This window comes from Ranitomeya variabilis, chromosome 6 (assembly GCF_051348905.1).
Source record: "Ranitomeya variabilis isolate aRanVar5 chromosome 6, aRanVar5.hap1, whole genome shotgun sequence".
Lineage (NCBI taxonomy): Eukaryota > Metazoa > Chordata > Amphibia > Anura > Dendrobatidae > Ranitomeya > Ranitomeya variabilis.
In genome coordinates this window covers 555977439-556001005 of record NC_135237.1, presented here as the reverse complement: position 1 = coordinate 556001005, position 23567 = coordinate 555977439, and the positions used below count along the sequence as shown (strand labels likewise).

General features: G+C 48.4%; 1 protein-coding gene across 1 annotated transcript in view; it reads left to right on the top strand.

The window, feature by feature from the left end:
- The window catches only part of FAM135B (family with sequence similarity 135 member B), a 289887-nt gene that overhangs the window by 260346 nt on the left and 5974 nt on the right, over window positions 1-23567 (top strand). The window contains exon 18 of the mRNA XM_077271274.1: window positions 20411-20521. Coding sequence (XP_077127389.1) covers window positions 20411-20521 — 111 coding nt within the window. The remainder of the gene's footprint in view (window positions 1-20410; window positions 20522-23567) is intronic.

The following is a 23567-nucleotide window of genomic DNA, read 5'->3' as shown; positions in this document are numbered from 1 at the left end:
TTGGGTCTGTTGTGCCTGCGTGGCGGTCGCAGGACACGTTGCCAGCTACACAGCAGGGGAACAGCTGGCGGTGCTGAACCCCACTGACACATTGGCGAGGTGTTTGGCTCTGTGCAGCCAGCACTTCCGGACAGCAACTAGCGTTGTTGGAGCCCGGGCTCTGCCGGTGGAGCAGAGTGTAGGCCGAAGCCTAATTGAACCGATTTCAAAGGTAACCTTTAACCCCCCCCTCAGGGGTTACAAACTAGAAGAGCCACAGCTTATGCAGCAGCAGTGCCGCACAAGTCAAAGGTTGCTCTTTTAATTTTTCTCCTTGCACACGCCGAATGAAACACGTATAACATTTAGCCCTTTATACAGTCAAACTGTGTTGGAGGCGCGAGTTCCCTTCGTAATGAGACGCAGCACAGATGTCAAGAATCCCACCTTGGTGCTGGGTGCAGCCTCCTGAGCGTTGTTATTTGCTGTACAGGAGTCTGCGCTGTCGTGTTATCCCCTGGCCTAGCGCTGTTAGCGCTGCCCATCTTCTGACATCATGTAATGTCGGCCGGTGCGGTTCGCGATGACCATGAATCCCAGCCCCGCAGTGTCTTAACATTGTTAAAACACTGCGGGTCTGGGATTCATGGCCTGGCGCAGCACATATGTTCGCCTCTCACACTCGGGTCCTTACACCCGCTTCAGACTGTGCGGCGTCAGCTGATCCCTTATCGCATGCCACGGCCATGAAGCCGCACAGTCTGAAGAAGGCGGAAGGAGATGAGTGACAACAGGCGAAGATATGCACTGCTCATGCCCATCAATCACACCCTCGCAGTCCCAATAAATAAGACACCGAGGGGCGTTGTGTGGGTCAGGGCGGCCGCAGAGGCGCAGGCAGCCAAACAATGATGCCAGAAGACGGGCAGCGCTACCAAGGGGGTTGCAGCGTGTCATTACAAAGGAAAGTCACACCACCGGGACGGTTAAATGGTCACACAGAGGACACATTTTAGACGTGTTTTCAGTTCCACATGTGCGAGGAGAATACGTTTATGAGCCACCTTGCACACATGCAGCATTACCGCTGTACAAGGTGGCTGTAAAACGTACAAATGCCTGGGGGAGGGGGGACAGGTTCCCTTCAATTTCAGTTCTTGTGTCTGCGTGGCTTTTGCAGGACACGTTGCCGGCTACACAGCAGGGGAACAGCTGGCGGTGCTGGACCCCACTGACACATTGGCTGGTGTTTTTCTCTGTGCAGCTAGCAGTACCGGGCCCCAACTGGCGGTGTTGGAGCCCAGGGTCAGCAGGAGGAGGAGAGGGAGCAGAGTGTAGGCCGAAGCTTGCACTGGAGCAAGTTGAAAGGGAAATTTTAACCCCCCCCCCCCCCAGGCGTTTGTAGCTGAAAGAGCCATCGTGTACAGCACTAATGCTGGAAAAGGTAAACTTAGCTCTTTTAATTATGGTCCTTGCACATGCTGAACCTAACACTTGTGAAAAGTGTCCCCTCCTACCGTGATACCGTCCGGTAGGTGGAACTTTCCTTTGTGATGTGACGCAGCACAGCCGTCATTCTTACCCCCTTGGCGCCGTGCGCCGCCTCCTCAGCGTTGTTTGAATCAGTCCCGGAGCCTGCGCTGTTAGATTAGCCCTTGGCCATGCACACATTTTGCGCTGCCCGTCTTCTGACATCATTTGGTGTCAGGCTGGCTGCGCCTGTGCGGCCGCGCTGGCCAAGATCCCGCCTCGTACTGTCTTCTGATTTAATCCCACTGGGGGCCTGAGATCCGTGGCCATGCACAGTGCATATCCTCGCCTCTCACTCCCCTCCCTACGGCTTCTTCAGACTGTGCGGTGTCACGGCCGTGGCATGCTATTAGGGACCAGCTGACACCGCACAGTTTGAAGAAGCCGTAGGGAGATGAGTGAGAGGTGGAGGTTCAGATATGCACTGCGCATGTCCATGGATCTCAGGCCCCCAGTGGGATGAAATCAGAAGACAGTACGAGGCGGGATCTCGGCCAGCGTGGCCGCACAGGCGCAGCCAGCCTGACACCAAATGATGTCAGAAGACGGGCAGCGCAAAATGTGTGCATGGCCAAGGGCTGTCCTAACAGCGCAGGCTCCGGGACTGATTCAAACAACGCTGAGGAGGCGGCGCACGGTGCCAAGGGGGTAAGAATGACGGCTGTGCTGCGTCACATCACAAAGGAAAGTTCCACCTACCGGACGGTATCACGGTAGGAGGGGACACTTTTCATAAGTGTTAGGTTCAGCATGTGCAAGGAGCACCACGAAAAGAGGCACTTTTTCCCTTTGCATCATTACTGCTGCACAAGGTGGCTCCTTCAGTAACAAACGCCTGGGGGGGGGACAGGTTCCCTTAAATTTAACTTGTTGTGCCTGCGTGGCGGTCGCAGTACACGTTGCCATATACACAGCAGGGGAACAGCTGACGTTACTGAACCCCACTAACACATTGGCGAGGTGTTTGGCTCTGTGCGTACAGCACTACCAGGCAACAACTAGCGGTGTTGGAGCCCAGGGACAGGTGGAGGAGGAGGAGGTGGAGGAGGTAGGAGGGATTGCCACACACACAGCAGGGGAACAGCTGACGTTACTGAACCCCAATAACAGAGGAGGGACTGTTGACTGTGCGTACAACACTTCTGGACAGCAACTAGCGGTGTTGGAGCCCAGGGACAGGAGGAGGAGGAGGAGGTGGAGGAGATAGGAGGGATTGCCACACACACAGCAGGGGAACAGCTGACGTTACTGAACCCCAATAACACATTGGCGAGGTGTTTGGCTCTGTGCGGACAGCACATCTGGACGGCAACTAGCGGTGTTGGAGCCCAGGGACAGGAGGAGGAGGAGGAGGTGGAGGAGATAGGAGGGATTGCCGCACACACAGCAGGGGAACAGCTGACGTTACTGAACCCCAATAACAGAGGAGGGACTGTTGACTGTGCGTACAACACTTCTGGACAGCAACTAGCGGTGTTGGAGCCCAGGGACAGGAGGAGGAGGAGGAGGTGGAGGAGATAGGAGGGATTGCCACACACACAGCAGGGGAACAGCTGACGTTACTGAACCCCACTAACACATTGGTGAGGTGTTTGGCTCTGTGCGGACAGCACTTCTGGACGGCAACTAGCGGTGTTGGAGCCCAGGGACAGGAGGAGGAGGAGGAGGTGGAGGAGATAGGAGGGATTGCCACACACACAGCAGGGGAACAGCTGACGTTACTGAACCCCAATAACAGAGGAGGGACTGTTGACTGTGCGTACAACACTTCTGGACAGCAACTAGCGGTGTTGGAGCCCAGGAACAGGAGGAGGAGGAGGAGGTGGAGGTGGAGGAGATAGGAGGGATTGCCACACACACAGCAGGTGAACAGCTGACGTTACTGAACCCCACTAACACATTGGCGAGGTGTTTGGCTCTGTGCGGACAGCACTTCTGGACGGCAACTAGCGGTGTTGGAGCCCAGGGACAGGAGGAGGAGGAGGAGGTGGAGGAGATGGGAGGGATTGCCACACACACAGCAGAGGAACAGCTGACGTTACTGAACCCCAATAACAGAGGAGGGACTGTTGACTGTGCGTACAACACTTCTGGACAGCAACTAGTGGTGTTGGAGCCCAGGGACAGGAGGAGGAGGAGGAGGTGGAGGAGATAGGAGGGATTGCCACACACACAGCAGGGGAACAGCTGACGTTACTGAACCCCACTAACACATTGGCGAGGTGTTTGGCTCTGTGCAGACAGCACTTCTGGACGGCAACTAGCGGTGTTGGAGCCCAGGGACAGGAGGAGGAGGAGGAGGTGGAGGAGATAGGAGGGATTGCCACACACACAGCAGGGGAACAGCTGACATTACTGAACCCCAATAACAGAGGAGGGACTGTTGACTGTGCGTACAACACTTCTGGACAGCAACTAGCGGTGTTGGAGCCCAGGGACAGGAGGAGGAGGAGGAGGAGGTGGAGGAGATAGGAGGGATTGCCACACACACAGCAGGGGAACAGCTGATGTTACTGAACCCCAATAACAGAGGAGGGACTGTTGACTGTGCGTACAACACTTCTGGACAGCAACTAGCGGTGTTGGAGCCCAGGGACAGGAGGAGGAGGAGGAGGTGGAGGAGATAGGAGGGATTGCCACACACACAGCAGGGGAACAGCTGACGTTACTGAACCCCACTAACACATTGGCGAGGTGTTTGGCTCTGTGTGGACAGCACTTCTGGACGGCAACTAGCGGTGTTGGAGCCCAGGGACAGGAGGAGGAGGAGGAGGTGGAGGAGATAGGAGGGATTGCCACACACACAGCAGGGGAACAGCTGACGTTACTGAACCCCAATAACAGAGGAGGGACTGTTGACTGTGCGTACAACACTTCTGGACAGCAACTAGCGGTGTTGGAGCCCAGGGACAGGAGGAGGAGGAGGAGGTGGAGGAGATAGGAGGGATTGCCACACACACAGCAGGGGAACAGCTGACGTTACTGAACCCCAATAACAGAGGAGGGACTGTTGACTGTGCGTACAACACTTCTGGACAGCAACTAGCGGTGCTGGAGCCCAGGGACAGGAGGAGGAGGTGGAGGAGATAGGAGGGATTGCCACACATACAGCAGGGGAACAGCTGACGTTACTGAACCCCAATAACAGAGGAGGGACTGTTGACTGTGCGTACAGCACTACCAGGCAACAAGTAGCGGTGTTGGAGCCCAGGGACAGGAGGAGAAGCAGAGGAACACAATGTAGGCCGAAGCCTGATTGGAGAAAGTCGAAAGGGAACCTTTAACCCCCCCCCCAAGGCGTTTGTAGCTGAAAGAGCCAGGTTGTGCAGCAAAAAAGATGCAAAAGGAAAAGGTGGCTCTTTTCATGATGCTCCTTGCAAACACAGAACTAAACACTTATAAAATGTGTCCCCTGATACCGTGTGACCGTCCCGGAGGTGGGACTTTCCTTCGTAATATGACGCAGCACAGCCATCATTCCTACCCCCTTGGCGCCATGCCCCGGCTCCTCAGCGTTGTTTGATTCCGTCCCGGAGCCTGCGCTGTTATGTTATCCCTTGGCCAGGCACACTTAGCGCTGCCCATCTTCTGACATCATTTGGTGTCAGGCTGGCTGCGCCTGTGCGGCCGCGCTGGCCGAGAGCCCGCCTCGCAGTGTCGTCTAATGTAATCCCACCGCGGGCCTGGGATCCGTGGCCATGCGCAGTGCATATCCTCGCCTCTCACTCCCCTCCCTACGGCTTCTTAAGACTGTGCGGTGTCACGGCCGTGGCATGCTATTAGGGACCAGCTGACACCGCACAGTCTGAAGAAGCCGTAGGGAGATGAGTGAGAGGTGGAGGTTCAGATATGCACTGCGCATGTCCATGGATCTCAGGCCCCCAGTGGGATGAAATCAGAAGACACTGCGAGGCGGGCTCTCGGCCAGCGCGGCCGCACAGGCGCAGCCATCCAGACACCAAATGATGTCAGAAGACGGGCAGTGCTAAGTGTGCCTGGCCAAGGGATAACATAACAGCGCAGGCTCCGGGACGGAATCAAACAACGCTGAGGAGCCGGGGCACGGCGCCAAGGGGGTAGGAATGACGGCTGTGCTGCGTCATATTACGAAGGAAAGTCCCACCTCCGGGACGGTTTTACGGTATCAGTGGACACATTTTATAAGTGTTAAGTTCTGCGTGTGCAAGGAGCTAAACAAAAATAGCTACCTTTTCCTTGTGCAGCATTACTGCTGTACAAGGTGGCTCTTTCAGTAACAAACGCCTTGGGGGGGGGGGGACAGGTTCCCTTACATTTCAGTTGTTGTGTCAGCGTGGTGGTCGCAGGACACATTGCCGGCTACACAGCTGAGGATCAGCTGACGTTACTGAAACCCAATAACACTGGGTCGTATGTTTTGACTGTGCAGACGGCACTTCTGAGCCTCAACTGGCGGTGTTGGAGCCCAGGAATTTAAGTTCAGGTGGTAGAAAGATGAACACAACAGGAGACCTGGATACTGTAGACAGTCACCTAATTATTTAATCAGGAAGAGGAGTGGCAAATTCCTGCGAGATCCAGGCCTTGTTCATTTTCAGGAAAGTAAGCCGGTCAACGTTATCGGAGGATAGTCGCATGCGACGGTCAGTTAGTACACCACCTGCAGCACTAAAGACACGTTCCGATAATACACTGGCCGCAGGGCAAGACAGCACCTCCAATGCATACTGGCTTAGCTCTGGCCATGTATCCAGCTTTGAGACCCAAAACTTGAAAGGGGAAGAGCCGTCTGGGAGTACAGCAAGAGGGCAAGACATGTAGTCTGTCACCATCTGACGGAACCGTTGCCTCCTGCTGACTGGAGCCGTCTGTGATGGTGTAGACTTTTGTGGCGGGCACAGAAAACTGTGCCACAGTTGGGCCATACTGGTCTTGCCTTGGGCAGAGGCACTGCTTCTGCTCCCTCTTTGTGCAGAGCCTCCACCACTGCCTGGACGCACTGAGCTGCTTTGGAATGCACTAGCAGCACTTCTCTCACTTGGAATGGAGAAGATGATGGAATTCACCAGTGTGTCTTGGTACTCCCGCATTTTTCGCTCCCGGTTCAACGGTGTGATGAGGCTTTCTACGTTGTCCCGGTAGCGAGGATCGAGGAGGGTGAACACCCAATATTCAGACATGTTGAGAATGTGGGCGATGCGGCGGTCGTTTCTCAGGCACTGCAGCATGTAATCCACCATGTGCTGCAGACTGCCAACTGCCCAAGAAACGCTGTCCCCTGCTGGAGGCGTGATCTCTGCCCGCTCGTCATCACCCCACCCTCGCTGTACACACTGACTACTGGACAATTGTGTAACTCCCTCCTCTGGACGGATGTCTTCCTCCTCCATTGACTCCTCCTCATCCTCCTCACAAACTGTCCCCTGCCTACGCATTTGTGAGGAACCACGTGGCGCTGACTGTCCAGAAGATGATGGAAATGCTGAATCCTCATCCTCCACCTCTTCCACAACATCATCCCTTAGCGCTTGCAGTGATTTTTCAAGCAGGCAGATAAGGGGGACAGTCATGCTGACTAGTGCATCATCTGCACTCGCCATCCGCGTGGAATAGTCGAAGGGACGCAAAACCTGGCAGACGTCATTCATAGTGGCCCACTCTGTGGTTGTGAAGTCTGTACGGCGCTGACTGCGACTTTTTTGCGCCTGAAGCAGCTGGTACTCCATTACAGCTTGCTGCTGCTCACACAACCGCTCCAACATATGTAACGTGGAATTCCACCTGGTAGGTAGGTCACATATGATGCGATGTTCCGGCAGGCGGTGTCGGCGCTGCAGAGCCGCAATGCGCGCTTTTGCCGTGCTGGAACGCCGCAAGTGAGCACACTCTAGGCGGACCTTGTGCAGCAGTGCATCAAGATCCGGATAGTCCCTCAGAAAACTCTGCACGACCAAATTGAGCACATGTGCCAGACATGGGATGTGAGTGAGGTTGCCGAGGCCCAGAGCTGCCACCAGATTTCGGCCATTATCACACACTACCATGCCTGGCTGGAGATTCGCTGGCACAAACCACACATCACTCTCCTGCTTGATGGCATTCCAGAGCTCCTGCGCTGTGTGGCTTCGATTCCCCAAAGAAATTAATTTCAAGACGGCCTGTTGACGTTTGGCCACGGCTGTGCTCATGTCGGTCGTAACAGGTACACGTTCATCACGGGTCCATGTGGAGGTGGACTGTGACGATTCTGAGGAACTGGTGTAGGAGGAGGAGTCAATGCGTACAGAATGGATTCCTGCAATCCTTGGAGTGGGCAGGACACGTCCTGCGCCACTCGCACGGTCTGTACCCGGCTCAACGACATTAACCCAATGGGCAGTGAGGGAAAGGTATCGCCCCTGTCCATGGTGACTGGTCCACGCATCGGTGGTGAGTAGTGTTGAGCGATACCGTCCGATACTTGAAAGTATCGGTATCGGAAAGTATCGGCCGATACCGTCACAGTATCGGAATCCAATCCGATACCGATACCCGATCCCAATGCAAGTCAATGGGACTCATGTATCGGACGGTATTCCTGATGGTTCCCAGGGTCTGAAGGAGAGGAAACTCTCCTTCAGGCCCTGGGAACCATATAAATGTGTAAAAGAAAGAATTAAAATAAAAAATATTGCTATACTCACCTGTCCGACGCAGCCGGGACTTCAGCGAGGGAACCGGCAGCGTTGTTTGTTTAAAATTCGCGCTATTACTTGGTTACGTGAATTCCCGGCTTGTGATTGGTCAGGTCGGCCATGTTGCCGGGACGCGGACCAATCACAGCAAGCCGTGACGAAATTACGTCACGGCTTGCTGTGATTGGTCCGCGTCCCGGCAATATGGCCGCCCTGACCAATCACAAGCCGGGACGTCACGGGAGGCTGGACACGCGCTCATTTTAAAATGGGCGCGTGTCCAGCCTCCCGTGACGTCACGGCTTGTGATTGGTTGCGCCGCGATCAACCAATCACAAGCCGGGAGGCTGGACGCGCTCATTTTGAAATGGGCGCGTGTCCAGCCTCCCGTGACGTCACGGCTTGTGATTGGTTGCGCCGCGATCAACCAATCACAAGCCGGGAGGCTGGACGCGCTCATTTTGAAATGGGCGCGTGTCCAGCCTCCCGTGACGTCACGGCTTGTGATTGGTTGCGCCGCGATCAACCAATCACAAGCCGGGAGGCTGGACGCGCTCATTTTGAAATGGGCGCGTGTCCAGCCTCCCGGCTTGTGATTGGTTGACCGCGACGCAACCAATCACAAGCCGTGACGTCACGGGAGGCTGGACACGCGCCCTTTTTAAAATGAGCGCGTTTCCAGCCTCCCGTGACGTCACGGCTTGTGATTGGTTAATGGCGGCCATGTTGCCGGGACGCGGACCAATCACAGCAAGCCATGACGTATTTTCGTCACGGCTTGCTGTGATTGGTCCGCGGCCCGGCAACATGGCCGCCCTGACCAATCACAAGCCGGGACTTCGCGTAACCATGTAAAAGCGGGAATTTTAAACAAACAACGCTGCCGGTTCCTGCGCTGAGGTCCCGGCTGCGTCGGAGAGGTGAGTATAGCGATATTTTTTATTTTAATTCTCTATTTTACACATTTTAACATTAATGTTGTTCCGATACCCGATACCCGATACCACAAGAGTATCGGAATCCCGGTATCGGAATTCCGATACAGCAAGTATCGGCCGATACCCGATACTTGCAGCATCGGAATGCTCAACACTAGTGGTGAGGTGGACCTTGCTACTGACGGCATTCAGTAGCGCGTGTTTTATGTGTCCCTCCACATGCTTGTGCAGGGCAGGGACGGCTTGCCTGCTGAAGTAAAAGCGGCTGGGCACATTGTACTGGGGGACTGCCAATGACATCAAGTCACAGAAGCTGTCAGTCTCCACCAGCCTGAATGACAGCATTTCCAGTGACAGAAGTTTGGCAATGCCTGCAGTCAGAGCCTGTGCTCGTGGGTGGTTTGACGAGAAAGGCCGCCTTTTCTCCCATGCCTGTACTACCGATGGCTGTAGACTGGGCTGGGAGTGTGTGGATGACTGGGAAAGTGGTGCTGCGGGTGGAATTACAGCTGGTCTCTGGACAACAGGGCCAGAGGTTCTTCCACGGCGATCCTGGGAGGAAGCCGAACCAGCTGCGTGTGAGCTGGAGGAAGAGGCAACACGAGCTGAAGAGGTGGTAGCTGCCGCTGTTGGTTGGCCTAGCTCTTCAGTGTGTTTTTCTAACTCCGCCGGGTGCCTGGTGCGCACATGTTTCCACATGTTGGAGGTATTGAGGCTGCTGACATTTCGACCTCTTTTGACTTTCTGATGACACACCTTGCATTTGACATAGCAAATGTCAGCTGCAACTGTGTCAAAAAAGGACCAGGCACTGCAAGTCTTGGGAGCGCCCTTTTTGGCTTTTGGAAGAGACATGCTCCTAACGGCTGCCAAAGCGGAGGCTGCAGGATCCGCAGACTTCCCCCTCCCTCTCCCTCTTTGGGCCGTACGGGGAATCTCTTCCTCAGAGCTGCTCCCACCACCTTCCTGTCCCTCACGCCAAGATGGGTCAAGGACCTCATCATCTACACTACCCTCTGCCCCCAACTGCTCCTCCTGGGTAGTCTCAGCAGCAGAGCACGCACCAGTAAGTGGCACCTGAGTGTCATCATCAGCTGATGCGGCCTGCGATGTGGTGACCGGAGCCACTGGCCCACCCGCCTCTTCAGAGGAAGAGAGAAAAAGCTGTTGGGCGTCACTGCACCCTGCCTCTTCTTCCATTTCTCCAATGCTGCTTGGCTGGCCCCCTGTTTCCAAGCCAAGAGATTCAGAGAACAGAAGTAGAGACGGCTCCTGTCCTGGGCTCTCTGTCTGCCTGGGCAATTTGGCAGGTGGTGAAGAGACAGATGGCTGCTCTCCAGTGCTCTGTGTCTGAGAGGATGTGGCACTAATTGAAGTTGATGCATTAGCTGCCATCCATCCGACAACGGCTTCAATTTGGTCTTCACGCAGCAGCGGTGTACGGCGCTCTGCGACAAAGCTGCGCATGAATGACTGTTCCCTTGTGAAAGTGGGTGCTGATGAGTCATCGGTGCCCGCAGCGGGCACAGAATCCCCACGTCCCCTCCCTGCTCCGCGCCCACGCCCACGCCCACGTGCCTTACTCACTGCCTTCTTCATCTTGGGTGACTGATAATGATAAGCAGAAAAGTACTAACGGCTTTGTGTGCTTATTCCTGAACAACTCCTCCTAACAGGTATAAGAAACACTAATTTTCTAAAGTGTGGACTAGACTTTAATATGAGCTAATGTGGCCTACAGAAATGTAAAGTGGTGTCACTGGTGTGTTTGGTGAACTTAATTATTTATTTATTTTTTGGGGGCTGAACTGACAACAGAGAGAGCTGCAGTCACACGGAGACCGTGCAGACAGCCGTAAACGGCGCTGCAAGGCCCAAAAACCCTCCTCTACGTTATCCTATGTAGTGTTTTTCCACAAATTAGCTGGAGACGGGTGGAAAGACACTAATAGGAATTTTTTGAAAAAATGTGCAGCAGCCTGCACTACTTAAAACAAAATGAAAATTGATTTTGCGGTATGATGCAGTGAACAACCCTGAGCTGGAGACAACCAGGCTATGGCTGCTCACAGACTACAGGGCGAGCTGCAGTCACACGGAGACCGTGCAGACAGCCGTAAACGGCGCTGCAAGGCCCATAAACCCTCCTCTACGTTATCCTATGTAGTGTTTTTCCACAAATTAGCTGGAGACGGGTGGAAAGACACTAATAGGAATTTTTTGAAAAAATGTGCAGCAGCCTGCACTACTTAAAACAAAATGAAAATTGATTTTGCGGTATGATGCAGTGAACAACCCTGAGCTGGAGACAACCAGGCTATGGCTGCTCACAGACTACAGGGCGAGCTGCAGTCACACGGAGACCGTGCAGACAGCCGTAAACGGTGCTGCAAGGCCCAAAAACCCTCCTCTACGTTATCCTATGTAGTGTTTTTCCACAAATTAGCTGGAGACGGGTGGAAAGACACTAATAGGATTTTTTGTTAAAACTTAGCAGCAGACTACACTACTTGGAAAAAAAAAAAAAAAAAGAACAGTATGAGGCAATGAACCACCCTCCCTGAACTGAATACAACCAGCAATGGATGGCCTATGTGGCTGCACTCAGACTAGAGAGTGGGCTGCACTCACACACACACACACACAGACCTTGCAGATCGCTGTGAAAACAGCGCTACAAGGCAAAAGCAAGGTGAATAGTAGGTGAACACAGCGGTTGCTAAATTAGCCTTTGGAAAGCACAAAGAAGCAAATCGCTATCTCTAAACTGGCCCTCAGTCAGCAAACAGCGTCCTGTCACTAACTGAATTCACAGCAGAGTGATCGCAAAATGGCGCCAGCGACTTTTAAACTGCATCATGACATCATTTCAGCAGCCAATCACAGCCATGCCAGTAGTTTCATGCCCTCCATGCTGAACAGGATGTGCCCACACTTGAAATCATTCTCATTGGCTGAATTTGTGCATTTTGAATATGGGAACTTCTGATTCCGGTATCTGATACGCGGCAAGTATCGGAATCCCGGTATCGGAATTCCGATACCGCAAGTATCGGCCGATACCCGATACTTGCGGTATCGGAATGCTCAACACTAGTCATAACTGGCATCAAGGAAAGTCACCGGTGGAACCATCGACAAAGAGTGAAGTGGACACCAGAGTGGGAGCGGCTGCCTTAGGAAGCTAATGGAACACTGGAATAGAGCTGTGCATGGTATTTTTCTTGTTATTTTTAACCCTTTCCTTGCTATTATTTTTTATTCTTTTGGAGTTGCCTATTTTTGTGGCAGTAGGGGTTTTCAAGTCGCATCAAATAAATTAGCTCCAAATGGAGTTTTCAGCTAAATTCGAGCAAACCTGCTAAATTCCAATTTTACTAGATTTCCTCATCTCTATCCATCACCCGTGATGAAAATGATATAGTATGCCCCATCCAGTATATGAAGCTTTCCACAGTTCATTTTATGGGAAAAGTTCAGCAGAGTACACTACACTTTCCTATGCAATTTAATTTCTGTCCAACCTGTGACATATTCTAAACCTAAGATAGAAATTAAATTAATGTATATCTGTTATGGACTGGTAATTTAGGAGCGACATGCGACTAGCTCTGGGCAGGTGGTAACTATACAGACCGCAGTTCCTGATCTTAACACAACACTAGCAGTAGCCGTGGAATGTTCCTGTCACTCCCTGGACATCTCGTCACAGCCGGAGAACTAGCTACCCCTAAAGGTAGAAAACGGAAAGCTATCTTGCCTCAGAGAAAATCCCCAAAGGATAGGACAGCCCCCCACAAATATTGGCTGTGAGAGGAGAAGGAAATTACATATGTAGTATGAAACAAGAGTTTTGCAAAGGAGGCCAATTCTAGCTTAATAGACAGTAAGGAAAGAAACACTGTGCGGTCAGTAATAAAAACTAGAAAAAGTCCACCGCAGAGATATGCAAAAATCTCCACACCTGACTAAAGGTGTGGAGGGCAAAATCTGCAGCCCAGAGCTTCCAGCTTAGCTAAATAGATCCATACTGATAAGCTGGACAAATGAGCAAAACATAGAATGTGCTGAACAATAAGTCCACAACAAGTGGACTGCAAAAGGACAAGCAAGGACTTATCTTTGCTGAACGAGTCAGAGTGTCAGGGAAATCCAAGAGCCGTGCCTCCAGGCAGGAACAATTGGCAACTGGCATTGATTGAGGGAAAGAGCCAGACTAATATAGCCGAGCAGAAAGAAGATCAATGGACGCAGCTGCTGATGCTAAATCCAAGAAGCAGCTATACCACTCAAAACCACAGGAGGGAGCCCAAGAGCAGAATTCACAAAAGTACTACTTACAACCACCGGAGGGAGCCCAAGAGCAGAATTCACAACAGTACCCCCCCTTGAGGAGGGGTCACCGAACCCTCACCAGAACCCCCAGGCCGATCAGGACAAGCCAAGTGAAAAGCACGAACCAAATCGGCAGCATGGACATCGGAGGCAACCACCCAAGAATTATCCTCCTGGCCATAACTCTTCCACTTGACAAGATACTGAAGCCTCCGCCTTGAAAAACGAGAATCCAAAATTTTTTCAACCACATATTCCAACTCCCCCTCAACCAACACCGGGGCAGGAAGATCCACAGAGGGAACCACAGGTACCACATATCTCCGCAACAACGATCTATGGAAAACATTGTGGATGGCAAAAGAGGCTGGAAGGGCCAAACGAAAAGACACTGGATTGATAATCTCAGAAATCTTATAAGGACCAATAAACCGAGGCTTGAACTTAGGGGAAGAAACCTTCATAGGAACATGACGAGAAGATAACCAGACTAAATCCCCCACACGAAGCCGAGGACCAACACTCCGACGGCGGTTAGCAAAACGCTGAGCCTTTTCCTGAGACAACGTCAAATTGTCTACCACATGAGTCCAAATCTGCTGTAACCTGTCCATCACGGAATCAACACCAGGACAATCAGAAGGCTCAACCTGCCCTGAAGAAAAACGAGGATGGAAACCAAAATTACAAAAAAAAGGTGAAACCAAAGTAGCCGAACTGGCCCGATTATTAAGGGCAAACTCGGCCAACGGCAAGAAAGCCACCCAATCATCCTGATCAGCAGACACAAAGCATCTCAAATAGGTTTCCAAGGTTTGATTAGTTCGCTCAGTTTGGCCATTTGTCTGAGGATGGAACGCCGAAGAAAAAGACAAATTAATGCCCATCCTGGCACAAAAGGACCGCCAAAACCTGGAAACAAACTGGGAACCTCTGTCAGACACAATATTCTCCGGAATGCCATGCCAACGAACCACATGCTGAAAAAACAATGGAACCAAATCAGAGGAGGAAGATAATTTAGGCAAAGGTACCAAATGGACCATCTTAGAGAACCGGTCACAAACCACCCAGATAACAGACATCCTCTGAGACACAGGAAGATCCGAAATAAAATCCATGGAAATATGCGTCCAGGGCCTCTCAGGGACAGGCAAAGGCAAAAGCAACCCACTAGCGCGGGAACAGCAAGGCTTAGCCCGGACACAGGTCCCACAGGACTGCACAAAAGAACTCACATCCCGCGACAAGGAAGGCCACCAAAAGGACCTAGCAACCAAATCCCTGGTACCAAAAATCCCAGGATGACCGGCCAACATAGAACAATGGACCTCAGAAATTACCTTACTTGTCCATCTATCAGGAATAAACAGCTTCCCCACAGGACAGCGGTCAGGTTTATCAGCCTGAAATTCCTGAAGCACCCGCCGTAAATCAGGAGAGATAGCAGAAAGAATCACCCCTTCCCTAAGAATGCCAACCGGCTCAAGAACTCCAGGAGAATCAGGCAAAAAACTCCTAGAGAGGGCATCGGCCTTAACATTCTTAGATCCCAGAAGATATGAGACCACAAAATCGAAACGGGAGAAAAACAGGGACCAACGAGCCTGTCTAGGGTTCAGCCGCTTGGCCGACTCGAGGTAAATCAGATTCTTATGATCGGTCAAGACCACAACGCGATGCTTGGCTCCCTCAAGCCAATGTCGCCACTCCTCAAATGCCCACTTCATCGCCAACAACTCCCGATTGCCGACATCATAATTGCTTTCCGCAGGCGAAAACTTTCAGGAAAAGAAGGCACATGGTTTCATCAAGGAACCATCAGAGTTCCTCTGTGACAAAACGGCCCCTGCCCCAATCTCAGAAGCGTCAACCTCAACCTGAAAAGGAAGAGACACATCAGGCTGACGCAAGACCGGGGCAGAAGTAAATCTGCGCTTAAGCTCCTGAAAGGCCTCCAGAGCCTCAGAGGACCAATTTGCCACATCAGCACCCTTCTTCGTCAAATCGGGCAGGGGCTTAACCACACTAGAGAAGTTGGCAATGAAACGGCGATAAAAATTAGCAAAGCCCAAAAATTTCTGAAGGCTCTTCACAGATGTGGGTTGAACCCAGTCATGAATGGCTTGGACCTTAACAGGATCCATTTCTATAGACGAAGGAGAGAAAATAAACCCCCAAAAAGAGACATTCTGGACCCCAAATAGGCACTTAGACCCCTTCACAAATAGAACATTATCACAAAGGATCTGGAATACCATCCTGACCTGCTTCACGTGAGACTCCCAATCATTGGAAAAAATCTAAATATCATCCAAATACACAATCAAGAATTTATCAAGATAATTGCAAAAAATATCATGCATGAAGGACTGAAATACAGAAGGAGCATTAGAAAGCCCGAAAGGCATCACCAGGTATTCAAAGTGGCCTTCGGGCGTATTAAATGCAGTTTTCCATTCGTCACCCTGTTTAATGCGAACAAGATTATACGCCCCTCGAAGGTCAATCTTGGTAAACCAACTAGCCCCCTTAATCCGAGCAAACAAATCAGAGAGCAAAGGTAAAGGGTATTGGAATTTGACCGTGATCTTATTAAGAAGGCGATAATCAATACAAGGTCTCAAGGAGCCATCCTTCTTGGCAACAAAAAAGAATCCTGCTCCCAATGGTGACGAAGATGGCCGAATATGCCCCTTCTCTAAAGACTCTTTAACATAGCTCCGCATAGCGGCATGCTCTGGCACAGACAGATTGAAGAGTCGGCCCTTAGGGAACTTACAGCCAGGAACCAAGTCGATAGCACAATCACAGTCCCTATGAGGAGGAAGGGAACTGGACTTGGGCTCATCGAATACATCCTGGAAATCTGACAAAAATTCCGGAACATCAGAAGAGGGGGAAGAGGAAATTGACATTAAAGGAACGTCACTATGTACCCCTTGACAACCTCAACTAGTCACAGACATCGATTTCCAATCCAACACTGGATTGTGTACTTGTAACCATGGAAAACCCAGTACAACAACATCATGTAAATTATGCAACACCAGAAAACGACAATCTTCCTGATGTGCTAGAGCCATGCACATAGTCAGCTGAGTCCAATACTGAGGATTATTCTTGGCCAACGGTGTAGCATCAATACCCCTCAGAGGAATAGGGCTCTGCAAAGGCTGCAAAGAAAAACCACAGCGCCTGGTGAAATCTAAGTCCATCAAGTTCAGGGCAGCGCCTGAATCCACAAATGCCATGACAGAGAAAGATGACAATGAGCAAATCAGGGTCACAGACAGGAGAAACTTAGGCTGTACAGTACTAATGGTAACAGATCTAGTGACCCTCTTAATACGCTTAGGGCAATCAGAAATAGTATGAGCAGAATCACCACAGTAAAAACACAGCCCATTCTGACGTCTGTATCCACTCTGTTCCGCTCTAGTCAGAATCCTATCACATTGCATAGGCTCAGGACTCTGTTCAGAGGATGCTGCCATATGGTGCACCACTTTGCGCTCGCGCAGGCGCCGATCAATCTGAATGGCTAGGGACATAGATTCGCTCAAACCAACAGGCGTGGGGAACCCCACCATAACATCTTTAAGGGCTTCTGAAAGACCCTTTCTGAAAATTGCTGCCAAAGCATCCTCATTCCATTTAGTGAGCACAGACCATTTTCTAAATTTCTGGCAGTACAATTCTGCCGCTTCCTAACCCTGACACAGGGCCAAAAGTGTTTTCTCAGCATGCGTTACAGAGTTAGGTTCGTCATACAATAATCCGAGCGATTGAAAAAATGCATCTACATTAAGCAATGCCGGATCCCCTGACTCAAGGGAGAATGCCCAGTCCTGAGGGTCACCACGCAGCAGAGAAATAACTATTTTAACTTGCTGAGTGGGGTCACCAGAGGAACGGGGTTTCAGAGCAAAAAACAATTTGCAGTTATTCTTAAAGTTCAAAAACTTAGATCTATCCCCGTAAAACAAATCTGGAGTAGGAATCCTAGGCTCTAAGGCTGGAGTCTGAACAACATAATCTTGGATAATCTGAAGTTTTGCAGCAAGCTGATCCACACGAGAAAACAAACCCTGAACATCCATGTCCGCGCCCAAATCCACCCAGAGATTAAGAGGAAGGAAAAAGACAAAACAGACTAAAGGAAAAAAAATGGCTCAGAACTCTTTTTCTTTTCCTTCTTTTGGGATGCATTCAACTCATTTTTGGCCAGTTGCACTGTTATGGACTGATAATTTAGGAGCAACATGCGACTAGCTCTGGGCAGGTGGTAACTATACAGACCGCAGTTCCTGATCTTAACATAACACTAGCAGTAGCTGTGGAATGTTCCTGTCACTCCCTGGACATCTCGTCACAGCCGGAGAACTAGCTACCCCTAAAGGTAGAAAACGGAAAGCTATCTTGCCTCAGAGAAAATCCCCAAAGGAAAGAACAGCCCCCCACAAATATTGGCTGTGAGAGGAGAAGGAAATGACATACGTAGTATGAAACAAGATTTTAGCAAAGGAGGCCAATTCTAGCTAGATAGACAGTAAGGAAAGAAACACTGTGCGGTCAGTAATAAAAACTAGAAAAAGTCCACCGCAGAGATATGCAAAAATCTCCACACCTGACTAAAGGTGTGGAGGGCAAAATCTGCAGCCCAGAGCTTCCAGCTTAGCTAAATAGATCCATACTGATAAGCTGGACAAATGAGCAAAACATAGAATGTGCTGAACAATAAGTCCACAACAAGTGGACTGCAAAAGGACAAGCAAGGACTTATCTTTGCTGAACGAGTCAGAGTGTCAGGGAAATCCAAGAGCCGTGCCTCCAGGCAGGAACAATTGGCAACTGGCATTGATTGAGGGAAAAAGCCAGACTAATATAGCCGAGCAGAAAGAAGATCAATGGACGCAGCTGCTGATGCTAAATCCAAGAAGCAGCTATACCACTCAAAACCACAGGAGGGAGCCCAAGTGCAGAATTCACAAAAGTACTACTTACAACCACCGGAGGGAGCCCAAGAGCGGAATTCACAACAATATCATGCTGTAAGTAATCAGCAATAGTGCGTATAAATAACACAGGGGACTTAGTTACAGTAACACTGTTTTTAATAAAAAAAAGAAACGTAAAAGACATCCCAACAGCGCCATGGTGTACCCAACTCTATCATGTGTCAAAATGACCTCAGTGTAAATAAGGGCCGAGCAGGACCGGGGCCCATCTATGGACATCCAGTAATGGAAACCTATATAGACCTAATGCCCAGCTCAAAAAAAGGGAGTCTATGCCCTTGGGAGCAATGAGTGCAAAAATGTAAAGCAATGAACCAGAGTATAAGTTGCCTTACATGTAATGTGTAGGAACACCTTAGCACTGTGGCCATTGAACTAACGAAAGCTAAGATAAAAATAAAATTGACATATACCCTGCTTACACACCACAAGTATGGAAGACACCCTATCTTCTATGCACCCCTGGCATGCCCAGTTCACAGCTGCAGCGCTCGGATCACAGTGATTTCCGATGAGTGGTGACAGCAGGGTTGCGGTGGTGACTTCAACCTGCAGTGAGAATAGGTCACTGCATGAAGACACTGCCAAAGCTCTGGAGACCGGACCTGCTGCCACTGCTTACCATTAATCAATGAGATCCGAGCTCTGCGGCAGGTAATGATATGACTGCTCCACTCTAATCACTGTAAGGATGGACTGGTGGGCGATGACCAGAAACAGTGCAAGCTACTCAGTCCCCTATAATGCCTCTTCCTATGTTGTTAGGTTCTTCAGCCTCTGTTACTTTTGTCTATTCCAGGGAAAGCTGGTTGGCAAGCTATCCCAAGAACAGATAGATTCTTCAGCCACTGTTGTATCTGTTCTTTGGAAAAGTCTACAACTAAAGGCATGTAAAGATGACTGTATTTTCGGTCCAAGTGTTAGTTGGACTTGGGCCAATGTTAGTCTTTGGGGCTGTGCACATGTCCCAGTTTTTTCCACAGATTTGGTGTGTCAGAGGAAAAAAATCGCTCCATGCCCAAGTTTGATCCTATATTCGGCCTTGCAAATCAATGAGTCTGTGGAAAAAATTAGATTTTTACGGACTGACACAATGGAGAAGATGGAAGAATTTTTTTTCCATCTTCACCGCATATGTGAAAATTGGACACGCTATGACCACACTGTAATCAGAGTGTGTTTAGCCTAATCGACCCAGTTATCTTGGATGATAAAAAAATTCTGTCATGTGACCCTAGCTTAACAGCGGCAAAAAACCTATTGACATAAGAGAAGGCTTTGGAGGAGGAGCCGATACAAGCAGATCCCACCCACATTTACTGCAGTCGTAATGCGAGCTAGCAGTTCACTAGATTTTCATGGTAATTGTCAACAGCTGCTCTCCTTAGTGTTTAAAACTTGAAAAAATAAAACATTTTGATAATTGTTCCTATTTTATACCATATGCATTTTTTACATATTTTTAATAAAAAAATCTTAATAATTTAAAAGGTGCCAAACTAAATAATGTTGTTCTGTGAATCATGGGATCCCTTTCTATCAGCAAAATGTTCCAGTGAACACATTGGCCTCTTTACTGTATTTATAGGTTGGTCTCGAAGATTGGACTCACATTGATTAAATATGGAGGCCTTACCTAATGTATAAGCCATTAATGTCTAAAGGGGTCATACATATTAGACAAACATGGCTAAAAAAAACAAACACCCCTCTCCATAGATTATTCAGCTGCATTCACTTCAGTTGTGCTGAGCGACAATACCAGAAAAAAACAATGGATAGGAGTGGCAGTGTTTCTTGAACATAAAAAGCAACCATGTTTTTTGTTATTGAATCTGGTTCAACCCCTTTAATGGATAAATTATTGATATCTAGTAGATCTTACAACTTGTCCACGGTATATAAAAAGTTTGGTTTATGGTTACATTTGTTTCACCTGTTTTATGACTTCCAGGTTTGTGGCTAATGCAGAAATTAAAAAAGTCGGGTTCACTCCTGCAGTTGACTTTCAGGGACAATGCCGATCTGCGGAAATCATTTCTGTTTCAACTCAGCCAAAAGCCCGGTATGTACCAATTATGGCAAAAGCACATTACTGATTACTCAGTCACACTGCAACTATACCCTGGGTAATGCAGTGGGGTTGTGTAGGGGTCCGGGTATTATTGATGACAAGTAGTGATGAGCGAGTGTGCTCGTTACTCAACTTTTCTGAGCATACTCAGATGTTCTCCGAGTGTCTTGGGCGTGCTCGTATATTATGTTTGTGTCCCCGCAACTGCATGATTTGCGACTGCTAGACAGCCTGAATACATGTGGGGATTCCCTAACAAACAGGCAACCCCTGCATGTGTTCAGGTTGTCTATCAGCTGCAAATCATGCAGCTGCAAGCACGCCCAAAATATTCGGAGAACACCCGAGCATGCTCGGAAATCTTGAGTAACGAGCACACTCGCTCATCACTAATGACAAGCAGTATGCTACAGAGGGTTCAAATCTTCACATGAAATAATGTGGAAAGTCTCATGTAAAATTCCAAAAGACCTCTTTCTTGTTGGTGTGAACAGATTCTTACACTTCATTGTGTCCAATTATGACCCCAAAAATGATTGTGTTCCACCAAAATGGCCAACCTTGAAAAAGAAGATTAAATGGAAAAACATCTTCTGTCAGAATTATTGACTTCCTCAGTGATGACTTGGGAAAAAAGAATGCAGCACAAGAAAGTAGTGTGAGTAATCACTGATTAGCGAATTTCAGTGCTCAGCATAAATGAGTACACTCCTTTAAAAAGTAAGATTTTAATCAATATCTCCAAACTTTTGACAAGACTGAGTTTCATAAAACATTTTTTTAACCCATCACCCATACGTAAGGTTAATAATATAAGTTTTAATACAAATTAGTTGATTCAGTTTTACTCAAATTAGTGGATGCCAAACATTAGTACACCCCACATACAAAACTACTACATGTAGTATTTTGTATGAGCTCAGCGATTTTTCTAAATGTCCGGTGCCTGCAGTGACACATGGTGGTGGCAGTATCCTTATGTTGGGCTACATGAGCTGCAGGTGTCGGGGTCTACATGTCATTGGTAGGATCATGAATTCACATGTACTGCTATATAGTGAAAGAGAAGATGCCACCATCACGCTGTTCTCTGAAACTCGGTCTTGTCAAAATGTTGAAAATTATTCTTGTATTCACCAAGATATAGCTTAAAATCTTACTTTTCAAAAGGGTGTACTTATTTATGCTGAGCACTGTATGTATAAAAATAGAATTAATTACATGAAGAGGAAATCACATGTGAGTGATCACTGATTTGCTAATCAGTCATCATCACATATAATTGAACAGTGATTGGCTACTTTTATATAAATAGAGCATTCAGCAGAGTAAGTCACATGTAAATGATCACTGCACACAGGAATATAAAATTCAGCATAGAAATGGAAAGTCATTTGTAAGTGACCACTTATTGCCTAGTCACACATGAGTATAGAATTTCATACAAGAACAGGAAATCACATGTGAATGTAGAATTCCATACAGGGATGGGAAGTCCCATGTGAATATAGAATTTCATACAGGAACAGGAAGTTACATATGAACTTAGAATTCCATACAGTACAGGAAGTCACATGTGAGTAAAGAATTTCATACAGGAACAGGAAGTCACATGTGAATATAGAATTCCATACAGGAACAGGAAGTCACATGAGAATATAGAATTCCATACAGGAACAGGAAGTCACATGTGAATATAGAAATCTATACAGGAACAGGAAGTCACATGTGAATATAGAATTTCATACAGGAACAGGAAGTCACATGTGAATATAGAATTCCATACAGGAACAGCAAGTCACTATGAATACAGTATTCCATACAGGAACAGGAAGTCACAAGTGAATATAGCATTTCCTACAGCAACAGGAAGTCACATGTGAATATAGAATTCCATACAGGAACAGCAAGTCACTATGAATACAGTATTCCATACAGGAACAGGAAGTCACATGTGAATATAGTATTCGATACAGGAACAGGAAGTCACTATGAATATAGTATTCCATACAGGAACAGGAAGTCACATGTGAATAGAGATTTTCTTATAGCAACAGGGAGTCCCATGTGAATATAAAATTCCATACAGGAGCAGGAAGTCGCATGTGAATATAAAATTTCCTACAGTAACGGGAAATCACATGTGAATATCGAATTTCATACAGGAACAGGAAGTCATATGTGAATATAGAATTTCATACAGGAAAAATAAATCAAATGTGAGTGATCACTTATTGCTTAACAACATATGGCTATAACATACAGCACAGGAACAGTAACTCAATTGTTAGTGATCACCGATTGGCTAGTCAAATATGAATAAAATTAATTACAAGTCACATATGAGTGATTGATTTATATGACTATAGAATTCCATACAGGAACAGGAAGGCACATGTGAGTGATTACTAAAATAACACAAATGAATATATAATCCCATATAGGAATAGGAAATCACATGTGAATATATAATTAGATACAGGAATAGGAAGTCACATGGGAAAATATAATTAGATACAGGAACAGTCACATGTGAGTGATCACTGATTGGCTAAACACATATGGCTATAGAACTCAGTGCATGAGCAGGAAATCACTTTCCATAGTCATATGTGGCTAGCCAATCAGTGATCACTTACATGGACTTCCTGTTCGTCTGTAGAATTCTATATTCACCTTTAACTTCCTACTCCTGTTCTGAATTCTAGATTCATATGCGATTTATTAATCAGTGATCACTCACATGTGACTTTTGATTAATTTTGTTCAAATTTGACTAGCCAATCATCAGTGATTACTCACAAGTAACTTCCTGTTCCTGTGCTGATCACTGTCACCACTAGGATTATGAACCGTCATATGTATTTATACAACTACTGAGTTTTACAACTACTCAACCTATATGGTAGCTTTAAAAACTTTTTCAAAAGTATAAAACTCTGGCCTCCCCAACCATGAATCACTTTGCAGTCATGTGGTCTGCCTCCATGGTAGTTATGCCACTGAGAGTGTATATATTAGTTCATTAGTATGTTGA